The sequence below is a fragment of the Manis pentadactyla genome, chromosome 10 (assembly GCF_030020395.1).
Source record: "Manis pentadactyla isolate mManPen7 chromosome 10, mManPen7.hap1, whole genome shotgun sequence".
Lineage (NCBI taxonomy): Eukaryota > Metazoa > Chordata > Mammalia > Pholidota > Manidae > Manis > Manis pentadactyla.
Window position 1 is genome coordinate 56,299,150 of NC_080028.1, and position 12,178 is coordinate 56,311,327.

At 41.4% G+C, this 12,178-nt stretch overlaps 1 protein-coding gene across 7 annotated transcripts in view; it reads left to right on the top strand.

Moving 5' to 3' along the window:
- Positions 1–781: 781 nt before the first annotated feature.
- The window catches only part of SRGAP1 (SLIT-ROBO Rho GTPase activating protein 1), a 281,990-nt gene continuing 270,593 nt past the window's right edge, over positions 782–12,178 (top strand). For 2 of the 7 annotated variants that reach the window (XM_036894915.2, XM_036894919.2), the window contains exon 1: positions 783–1,530. In XM_036894915.2, coding sequence (XP_036750810.2) covers positions 1,513–1,530 — 18 coding nt within the window. In that variant the 5' untranslated portion in view covers positions 783–1,512. Of the gene's footprint in view, positions 1,531–12,178 lie in introns of all 7 variants that reach the window. The other 5 variants (XM_036894917.2, XM_036894922.2, XM_036894916.2 and 2 more) reach the window with 3 other exon arrangements.

The following is a 12,178-nucleotide window of genomic DNA, read 5'->3' on the forward strand; positions in this document are numbered from 1 at the left end:
TTTGGACACATCATTTAATAAACCTGGCCCATACAGTTTGAGAAGTGATTTAAAATGAGCCAGGAAAGGTCCCAAGCGGAAAGCATGTCCCTCAAACAGCTAGCAACCTTTTAAGTGTGACTTGTTCCCACACCATGCCTTTCCCACTAGCCTAGCTCCTGGAGCTAATTCTAGGATGGGGAGAATACTGTGTTCAAGATGGGTATTTTTCTCTGGCACGACTGCAGAGCTTCTTTGATTTTTAGCAGCCAGGTTGTCCTCAGTTCAGTCTCCAGTTCTCCTCCTGAGGCCCAAAGTCTGGGAGTCCCAACCCTTTCCGCCAAGGAACCTCCCAGTCCGGATTCCCCCAGTGGCTTCTGAGAAGAGCCCCTCCACCACTCCCACCCTCGGCCAGAGAGTCCCCGGCCCTGGACGGCTTCGCGGGCGGCTGCAGCCGCGCCCCGCGCCCATGCGCAAAGCCGAGCCGGGGCAGGGTGGGGTGCGGGTGGGCGGGGCTGCGGTTGGTCGGCCCCAGGGATGTCCGGCCTCCCGGAATAGCTGGCGTCCCCGCACCGAGCGGCGTGGGCGCGAGACGGACAAGGGCAGGGGCGCCACCCCTTCGCGCCGAGCCCCGCCGGCTGGGCGTCGGGAAGCGCCGGCCGCGTGCGCGCCGGTAACTTCGCGGCCGCCGGGGGCGCGGCCCCTGCCGGCGCGCGTGCGAGTGCGCCTGTCCCCGGCGGCCTCCGGGGGGCAGCAGCGGGCGGGGGACGAGGAGAAGGAGGCGGCGCTGAGCTCCGCAGGCGAGGAGGCAGAGGCCCCTCGCGGCGCCGGCTTGGGGGACCTGAACTCCGCCGGGGTAGCGCCCAGGTCGCGTTCGAAGGGCGGCAGCCGCGCTCCCCGCCAGCTGCGGGGACTCGCGTCCGGATTGCGCTGCCTGCTGCCGGCCTGGGCGGTTGCAGCCCCCTTTGCTGACCGAGGAGTGGCGGCCGCGGCAGCTGCATCCCCCGCCGGGCGGGACCCCCTGGGCGCCGGAGCGCGAAGGGAGGGTCCTGGTGCTGCCCGCCCGCCCGCCCGCAGCGGGCCCTTCGCGAGAGCCCGGGGCGCGTTCCTAACAATGGTGCGGAGCGCCGGCGCGAGCTCCGCGTCCGCTCGGCGGAGCTAGAGGAAGTGGCCGGGCTCCGGGCCGGTGGCAGGGAGACTCCTCCGCTGCTCGCTCCTAGAGTCTGCCTGCGCGCCGGGCCTCGCCGGCCCCGAGCCCCAGGCTCCCGCCCGCATCACCGACGGCAGTTCGAGCCGGAGAGCATGGTGCCGGCGCCCGGGTTAATCTAGCCTCAGCGAGCTCCTTTTCCCTCCTCCACCTCCCATCGGTGCTGCCTCTGGGTCCGCGGCGTGTGTGAGCACAACTCTCTGCCTCTCCAAGGAGACGGGTTTGTGACCACCTAACAGAACTTGCCCATTGAAAGCAAACCCAGAACAGCTGGATAATGTCCACTCCGAGCAGATTCAAAAAGGACAAAGAGATCATAGCCGAGTATGAAAGTCAAGTCAAAGGTAAGGATGGGAGCGGCCGCCTGGCCCTTTTGTGTGCCTCCTTGTTATTGTGCTCGGGCAGTTGCATTTCTAACTTGGTGCCTGCGTTGGCGGAAGGTGGTGAGGGACAGCTAGAGCTCCTGGCTAAGTCACCTGGGCTGCCTTACAAGCCAGTCCCAGTCCCATTCCTTGTCCCGTCCAACCCACAGGCAGCTGGAAACCGGGTGGCTTTCCCCTACTGCCAGCGCGCACCTCCAATGGGAAGAGAACTGGCTTCAACTTAAGCAACCTTCATTCAGCTGGGCAACTTACATGGGAGGCAGGCGGCAGCAGTGGTTCCTGCTCAGCTGTGCCCCCTCTTCCTCATTATTCTTTTAAAATACTATCATTGTCAAAACATAATTTCTCTAAGGGGTTATTTTTCTGAAGTCTGGACGTCAAGGGGTCTACAGGTTCATTGAGTGCAGGCAATTCTAGACATTTACACTGTTCACTATTCATTTATTAGGGCGAGTCCTCCTTTTATGAAACAGCTCCCTGAAAGCCTGGCAGTTCAGTCAAGCAGGGACTAGTGGAATCCGACTCCTCCTTTATAATGGACCAGAGTCCAGTGCTATCTTTCACACTCACATGGGAATATTACTTTATCATTTGCTGGAAGCCCCTTGCATGTAAAATGAAGGTTTGAATATTTAAGTAGTAGTTTCAGTCCATTTACAACGTCAACTGATGAAGGAACCGAATTAAGATTGGTTAAGAATTTTTACTTAACGCGCGTTGTGGTTTAAAAAATATTTTTTCTCTCCAGTGCAAGTGTTCTGTGTGCCGGTGAAAACGTTTAAGAAACATTTATGTTTGCTGCTTTTTTTCTCTTGTGGTCTCTCACGGGTAGCTTTCCCTACTGAGACAATGGATGGAGTGTTGAGATGGTTGCTATTCTTTGGAATATTCCATGTAAAGTTCATTAAAATTGCGATATAGACACCCACCTGCGTGTGTACAGATACAGCCTTATAAAAGGGCCCCTGAGAAAGGCATTCCTGTGCGGGCCTTGGAAAAGGCAGGAACCGCCTGGGTGTTCTTTTGTGTAATCAAGTTGTGAAAATGCCTGGAGTCAGGTGAGGGACTTGGTGAGGGAACCCTTTCTCACCCGAGTATGAATCTGGACCAACTCATTATGGCCAGCAGCGCACACAGCGTGCCCGCCCAGGGACTCAGGTTGCCTTTGGGCTGACCCCTGTAAGGGCGTTAAGCTGAGCATGGTTCAGGAAACACAGATGTTTGACTGCTTGTAATGAAAATAATTTATAGGGAACTGGTTACATTGACATGGAAGTTAGAGTAGCAAAGAAGTAATTTCCTTGGAGACAGGTAAACTTCCTAATAAGCATAAACTTTCCTAATAAGTCCAACACAGCCTAAGTAAGACCTTTCACTCTGAGGTCGAGCTCACGGTCATAATCACCATTCCTCTGTGCAGTTTTTCCACGTGGCTCTGTGGCGGGTCCTGCAGGGCGGCAGTCTGGCCTGCAAGTGCTGGTTTAGTTATTTCTGCTCTGAGGTCATTTGTCAGTGATCAAGTGCTTATATGAAAAATACTGTCGTGAGTGATTTCTTTAAGAGTATGAATTTCATAGTTATATAGTTACTTATATGCTTGAGAGTATTGCCCCTAGACTGCTTAGAAATCAGTAAAATGGGATGTGTTGCAGTGTTTAAAAGGTGTCATCAAATCTACTCCAAGGAAAAATTATGAACATGGTGAAGATTATTTTTGGAACAAATTCCATCCCATAGAAAGGGATCTTTTCTCCATTTCCTTCAACCCTCTTCCCTTACACACACCCAAGGCTGCTTTATGACTCCTTATTACACCTCCCCTGCCCTTCTCATCAAGGCCTGTATCCAGACTTTACCTACTTCCCCTGCAATACTTACACATCCTGTGTGTCTAACCCACATCATTATACCCATATGCAAAGGGAGGAGCAGGATAGTACAGTGGAGTCAAATCATACATACCCTTAGTGACACAAATTCCCCTGTACTTGTAGGAAGCATCCAGAAGAGTGTAGGAGAGAAACGACAGTTAAGTAGTGCAAGAGGCCCGCTGTCCTAGGCAGCTAGGACGGGTTCCTTGGGAAGTGTAGCATGAGAGGCAGGACTCTGGTTTTCTCACGGTTCCATTTCCTGAGTCCTCTTGAAGGGTGAGCATCCTCCCCTGGCAGGGTACTAGTTCACTACTTAAAGGTATGTGGTTTTGGAACAACCAACTCAGTTCTAGCCAGCTGTTTCATCTGATGGTAAACAAAAGAAACATGGCCTATTTTATTTCTGCAGGAAAACCTGGCTGTGTTGGACTCACTAAGAGGAGACATAGGCCTGTTCCCAGTGATTAAAGCCACAGATTTTGAACTCGAATGAGTTAGTGTGTGGATGATTCCAAGAGTCATTTTTGACTTTGTGTGATTCTTTACCTTTTGACTTAGAACCTAATGCTCTGGAGTATTGTCCTTTTTGATTCTCTCCCATTTCCCTAATATCAGTTGCATTTAGTTCAAAACTTGTGAGATCATGGCTTGATGTGAAGGAATGACTCCAGATGTGGGATTTTTGCTGCTGTGGCTTCCTGCACATATTTTGGGATCAGACTCTACAGAGCTATTCTCACTTGTGAGAAGAACCATCCTTGGTGATAATGTGTAATTTTATGTGTAAGACCATAGTGTTTTTGGTTTACTTGTATCAGGAGGGGCAAGTCACTTAGCTCCTCTCAGGGTTTTAGTTTCATACCTACAAGATAAGGGTTTTAGTTTCTTACCTACAAGATAAGGGGGTTAGATTCTCTCAGTCCTAAGGGTCTTTGAATCTAATTGAAGATGTCATGTCAGTTCATACTAATCAGCAAAATGTTCAAGCTTTTTACATTTTCTCTTGGCTGCCCTGTTTTGGAGGGATCACAAACACCAGGTATCATTTGAGTTCTCAGGGAATTCAAATGTAGTGCATTTAGGGAATACAGAAAGTAATAAAATCATATTCAGAAAGTATAGCACAGTAAGGTGGGGAGAATTTGGAATTCTACAAGCAGTCAAAGAATACATAGGTTTAAACAGGGACAGAAGGACCCCAAGCAGTGATTTAGTGTGTTAGCTAAGAGGGGGAAAGACTGACTCTTCATGCATGTTGGTCTGCTTTCTGAAGATTTTGAATCTAGAGAACTTAATCTCATGTTTGTGGGGGCCCTCACAAAGCAAGCTTATCTTGGGGGGGAAAGGGGTAAGGAAGGCAGGCTTGTCTGGAAAAGTGCATGAGCTGCAAACTGTTGACTCTGTTACTTGTTAGCATCTCTGACAAGAAGCTTAGCAGTGGAGTAACAACTGTCTAACAGAAGGTTGGGGGATTATCTGTGAATTTGATCTATGTAATTTTGAATTCTGTAGCAAAGATATGGTGGAGCAAGTATAACAAATACGGGTCCACATACGGGAATCAAAAGACAACATTTTGTGTGGTGGAGCTCATGATGAGAGGTTGTGTTTACTTTTAATAATAAATGTTGTTAGTTGCTAAGAATTAACAGCTATTATTTGCAGCATTTTCCTAGGGATGATTTCCTAGTCATCTACATGGCCATATGTACAGGAAGTGCCCAGAAAATCTGTTGTTCTTTGACCACTCTGCCGCCTGAACCACAAATACTACTTTTGATAGCAGATGGAGTATGAGGAAATGCCTGTTTAATTTGATAGTGACCACATGTGGTGCAGCAGGTTTCAATGGGGCAATTCAAAGTGCTGCTATCACTGATACGGAGCCTGCGTGTCCATCTAACGTCTTTTCATCTAATCTGGAGTGGAAGACAGCCACAATTTAAATTATGAATTAAAACTTCATAGCTGGGAGGGACTTTAAACATTTCCTGTCCAACCCACTCATTTACATGATGTAAGGAGACATAATGATAGAGTTACACAATTAACTGTAACATCTGGTGCCAGAACCCAGGTCATCTGCTTTACAGTAACGGCAATGTGCTTTCAGATTACTCACAGAGTAGGGGACAGAACCTGTTTGACTGAGGTAGATACCTGTTTAGACACTGCATTCATTGAAGGAATCATAGTTGGACTTAAAAAAGGATAGCAGGTCTGGTCTGTTAACAGGAAGAGTTAATTAAACTGATAAACTGTAGCCAAGTTGGCTTTTTTCACCCAGATCATTTCAAGAAATTGCAGTGCCCAGGCAGCAGCTTCCCATGGTTGCCTCAGTAAGGTCAAGAGAAAAAACACACGGTGAGTGTGTACAAATGTGACTCGCTTGAAATTTTGGTCTAGTTAATTACAGCTACTGCAATAAATCTTCTTGTTCTGTTGCCCAGAAACCTTGAGTAGTTTCATGAACTTCAAAATGTATTAAGGAATAGTTTTGGAGAAACTTTGTAGCAAAGCGTGTCATTCTGAAATACAGTGAGGGTTGGGTAATACCACAGTTTGGTGAATCTCAGCTCTGAGGATATAGATTGGTTTGCCTACTCCTGTGCTGTATTAACCAGTTTAGGAGCCACACATTCACAACTAAGTGTACCTGGTGGCTTGACAAGACCCTTGTCTTCCTTCACCCTCCTGTTTTCATTTCAGCTCAAACAACTAAGAGTTAACATAAAAGGGAGTAAGCTGTCTTACCACTCTATTTTTGTTTTAGTTTTTTAAAGGTAGACATGAGGATTAGACACAGTTATTTCAAGACATTTTTAGTTATTTGAAGGCATTTTGGTTGGTCCTGAATTACCGTCTAGCTTATTGACTGCATGTATGTGCTCTCCTGTTGAAGCCTCAAGATGGAGGAACTAGAACGTAGTGTTTAAGAGCAGAAATGTTGGTGTGAGCCGTCCAGCCCTGCCACTAATTAATCACAGGTATGATCTCTAAGCATCAATGTCTCCATCTGTAAAATGGGGATAATAATAGGACTTATCCCCTTGTCTTTGTAAGGCTTCAGTGAGGTGATTTGTAGAGAGCATTTATCACAGGCTTCACACATAAAATATAGTCAATAAAAACTAGTCCATGTTACCTGTTTAATTTTGGTTTTCTTTACAATCCAACGGCTTGTTCCATTCTGATTTAGAGAAGCTTTTTGAAATTCAGATACATAATATCAGTCTGCTAACCGCATAGATTTCTAAGTGGGCTAATCTTGAATCAGGGTGATAAAGTAACCTGTACTTTCAGAATGGAGTGTGTTTCACTGTGGAATTAGAAGGGGGCATATAATTGGCATCCAAAGAGATTCCCAGCTCCTTATAAGGTGGGTGTTATATTGCATCATTGCTTTTTATCAAGCGCAAGTAACAGCCTAAAAGCACATTTCTTGGGCCTGGGCTGCCATGTGTTTGCTTACAGCTTTTGTTTTAAATATTCTTCACCTTTGTTCAGTGTTGCTGCATGGAAAATGAAAACTGTAGTCTGGTCAATGGATTTTAGTTATGGTGAAAGGATTTTTAGGACATTATATCAAGCCACTGACTTAATTTCATGGTTTTGAGAAAAATGTTTTCTTTTTAAGTCAATATAGAAATGAAAAATTAACTTAGAACTGTGAATTGCTTCTGCTTTCTTATACAGCACTTTGATATTTTTCCCCAGCTTTATTGAGATATAATTGACATACAGCAGGAAGCACTTAGATACTAAAAATTACTGTCTATGTATCTCCCATACCTCCTACTACAGGGCTTCATTAAACATTTATTGAATGAATAGAGTACTCATTTTGGATTATTATTCCTTTACAGTATAAATTAACAGGGTGGTCACTCAAAATTATCTAGGGTGTCCAATCAAGTATTACCACAAAATAAAATTGAATTCAAATAGTGCATACATTCTTTAGAAAGTCATAACGCTGGAAATAATCTAAATGTCCAACAGTGGTGGATGGTTAACTAAATTCCACTGGGGAATGGTTAACTAACTTGTATACATGGAGGGTTTTGCAGTCATTAACTGGTTTTTGAAGAATACTTTATGATATGGAGAAATATTTTATAATAAGAAAAAAACTAAACAGATGGTGAACCTAATAATAATTAAAAATAATCATAACAGCAGCTAACAGTTACTGAGCACTCTATAGTGTGCCAGACACTGTCATGGCTACTCTGCATGGGCGGACTGAGCTTTACGTGTACATACCAGCCCATAATGCCTGGTGGGAGGAATTTCCGGTTATTTTTCCTGCTGGGTATATATAGTACTTCCTGGTTTTTTGGACCATGATATACTCATCCCTTGGTAAGTTTTTCTGGAATCACAGGATAGAGGTGAGGCAGCATAAATCCAAGCAAAACCTCATCTTCGGATTGAACCTCTCTGCTAATCAGATTTGTCCACAAGCATCTCAGACTTGCTGTATGCATACAACTCGGTGACATCCTTTCGTGTTTCTTTGCTTTGAGCTTAGCTCAGGTGTGTTTTGTGTGTATGCATATGTATGTATGTATTTGGGAGAGCAAATTTTCTCTTCTTGATAAAATACACATGCAGATGTGTATAGAAAATGATGATTTACAATTAAAAAAAGAAATGAGTACTTGGCTTACTAGCCACCCAGGTTAAGAAACATTACATTACCAGTGTCTTAGAAACTCCATGTTGCCCCTTTCCTGACCAATCTTCCTTCATCCTATTGTCCTCAACAATTCTGAATTTAGTGCTGGTCATCCCCTGGTGTTCTCTAAAGGTTTATGATAATTTTTTTAGTTTCCTTTATCATTTTGATGTGTGCTGTATTCATATATCAAAAATACAGAGCCATTTGAACACATACCAGATTTTTTCATGATATTAAGGAACTGATGTTACATTAAAAAATTGAAATGATAATCTTTTGGCATGTATAACAAATCTTAATTTTTTAAACATACATACTGAAATATTTATGGTTGGAATTATATCTAGGATTTACTTTAAAAATCTGGGGGAAGGGAGAAGTAGGTATGAATACAGATAAAATAAGATTGGCCATGAAACGATAATTGCTGAGTACATGGGGTTCATTATATTATTCTCTTTAGTTTTGTGTATGTTTAAAATTTTCCCTAATAAAAAATTTTAAAAGTATGTATTTTTATGACATCCATTTTTTACTCAGTATTGTAATATTAAGATTAATCCACATGAATGTGTGTAGCTGTGGTTAATATATTTTCATTGGTGTATTCCAAGCATGAAAATACTATAGTCTCTTTATTCATTCTGTCTTACATTTAGGTTATTTGTAGTTTTTAGCTGTCATGAGTAATAATAATAATATATAAGATGCGATAGGTGTCTCCTGGTGTACATGAGTTTCTCTAGATACACTTAACTTACTGGGCCATAGGGAATGTGCATGTTCTACTTTACTAGGTAATGTCAAACTTTTCTCAAAATGCTTGGTGTTTAACTCTTCCTACAGTGGATAAGAGTTTGTATCCTGAAAAACACTTAGCATGGACCAATGTATTTGTTAACATAAAGGTAAACTGTAATAGTAAAAAGAACACCCAAAATAATAAACTAAAAGTAGATTTCGTTTCCTTTTCGTTTTCCCCTCTACTCCCCTCCCTTCCCTTTTTTCTCTCTCTTCCCTTTCCTTTCTTTCTAATGTAACAGTCTGGATGTGTGCATTTTAGGCTACCAGGACTGCTTTGCTCATTAAATTATTTGAGTTTCCTCCATCTCGCTCTGCTATCATCTAGGGGACTGAGCTTGTCTGCCTGGTTGAAAGCATGACTTAATTAAGTAAATCCATGTTCTGGCTCATGGGAAGGAAAATGAGTCTTGCAGAACACATGTCCAGTGTTTTAATAACCAGGCCAGAAGCAACTCACCCAAGTTTCACGCATTTAACTGATGAGAATTCAGTTGCCACATCTTGCTGCAAGGGAAGCTGGCAAATGTAGTCTACTTGGATTGTTGCCAGCTCCCAGGCCATTATCATGGCAGAAGAGAAGGACTTTGGTGGGTAACTAACTAGCAGTCAGCATGAAGACAGGTTTTTCTGGAGAGGCAGTCTATTAGGGTAAAATGTATTTTGTTTTAATTTGTATGCCTTTGATTGCTAAGATAGAGCATCTTTTCACAGGTTTATGGGCCATTTGTTTTGTCACTAAAATGCCTTTTTGTATCTTTGTCCATTTATCTGTTAGTCTTTTTTTAATTGATTTGTGAGTTTGTTTCTTTTTAGTTTGTTCTTAATTATATCTGCTGCAAATATGTTCTCCTTGTTTGTCCATTATAGTTTGACATTTTAAAATGGCTATCTTGATAAACAGGAGTTCATTTAAAGTTGTTCAGATATATCGATTACCAATTTGTCTGTTTAAGAAATTTATGGCCTGCTTTGAAGTCAGAAAAATATGTCTATTCATCTTCTAAATGTTTTAATAATTTGTTTTTGACATATACATTTTTAATTTATCTGAAGTTTATCTTTCATATTATGAGCTAGGGATAGATTTTTCATTTTTTTCATATGCATGACCAAATTTTTGAAGTTCCATTTGCTAAACAGTCCCTTCTCTTTAAAAGTGATCTACTAGCTACTTCTGTCTTGATCAAAGTTTCATGTATGCATGAGTTTATCTCTGGGCACTCTATTGTGTTTCATTGGTTAATTTATCAATTCTTGTACCAGTACCACACTGTCTTAATCACTTAGCTTTATAATAAGTCTTTATGTCCGATAAGTCAAATCTTTCTTCTTCATTTTCTGTCAGAAGTATCTTGGTGATCTTGGGCCTTTCTCTTCCAAATACATTTTTGAATCAGTTTTCCTTCCATGGGGAATCCATTGGCGTTTTATTTAAATTGCATGAAATTATGAATCGGTAAGAAGAGAACTGGCATGTATCGTTCTTTCTATCCATGAACATGAACACTTCTCCATTTATTTAGTTGTTTTTTATCTTACTGTAAAGTTTTATGTTTTCTATGTTTTTTTGTTGACTTATTTTGTGATGCATTGCAGTTTTTATAAATGATGTTCATGAAATCTCTTTTCAAATTGTTTTCCAATTGTTTCTGCCCGACACATGTAGTTTACTTTTGCATATTGGTCTTATATCCAACCACTTTGCTAACCTATTATTATTTCTAAAAATATGTTCATTTTTGGTAAATAAAAAATTATTTGCAATTAAGACAATTTCATTTTCTCCTTTCTAAATCTATGGCTTTAATTCATTTTTCTTGTAGTTTTGCTCTAGACAGAATTTTGAGTACAAAGATAAAAGTGGTGACATTGGCATTCTTTTTCTGGATTCAAAAAGAAGCTCCTCTTCCCTTAAAGGATGACAATTGTTTTTAGTTTATTCTAGATACTCTTCATCAGGTTAAATAAAATCTCTTGTTTTTATTGTTTACTTGAGATTTTAATCATTATGGGTGGTGGAGCTTTATCTTTTTTTTTTTGCATCTACTGATACTATCTTTTTCTTCTTTAATCTGTTAATGTGATGAGTAATATTTACATATTTCATAATATTAAACCATCTTTGTATTCCAGAATTAAACCTATCATCATCATTGTATTTTTATATATGTATATATAAACAGTTGGATTTAGGTTACCAGTATTGAGGGTTTTTTTTGTCTCTAAATTCTTTAATAAAACAGGCCTATGGTTTTACTTTCTGATGCCTTTGGGCTCCTCTCTGAGTCATACTAGGCTCATAGAATGCATTGCAGAGTATGCTTTTCTTTGTATTTTGTGGAAGAGTTTGAATTTTGAATTATTTGTTTCCTTAGAAATTTGGTAAAATGAGCTGTGTCTAGTTAATTTCATTATGTGAAGAACTTTTTAACTGCTGATCAGTCAGCCATTTTCTTTGTTAGTTCTAAGATTATTTATTCTTCCTGTTTCTTCTGGCATCAGTTTTGGCAAATTACATTTTTCCATAAATTTGTCCATTTTATATGTTTAAAATATGTTGACTTAATGTTGAAGGTATTGTTTTTAAAAAATTGGCTGATCTGTATTGAATTTAAACACTATTTTAAAATATTTTTCTGCCTTATCTCCTGCAGAATCTTAAAAGGGGATGGTCTGTTTTTGCTGGTTTTCCTTTTATTATATTGATTTCTGCTCTTCAGTACCACTTTTCTAATTTTGGGGGTTTATTCTTTTCATTTTCTTAAGTTGGGTACCTAACACATACATTTTTATCCTTCTTTGCTGCTCTAAGCATTTAAGACAATAAGTTTCTTTCCTAATGTGTGATTCCTAACAAAAGTATCTGATCGCCTTTCCTAACAATTTTTCTTATAATTCTTCTTAAAGTACTGCCTTTGCATCATCTCACACATTTTGCTATGTAAAGTTTATTAGTGTGGGTAAAATTGTAATATTTCCGGAGTATCTTGTCTGGCTTTGGTCATCTGCATATCAACAGGCGTTCTTCAGGGGTTAGAGAGCAGTTCATCTCCATATCAGTGAGGAATTACCTGGGCAACTGTGGGCTTATCTGAACCTGAGAGGTTAGGGGAGGTCGTGCTTGCTCTTGCAGGAGCAGGAAAGAGATGCCCCGACTGTTTTGTAAGCAATAAATGGGTTTTAAACTTTTTTCTCCCATTGGCTGATTTCAGTTTTAGAGGTATTTTGCCCCAAGATTTCCTTTCTCCAG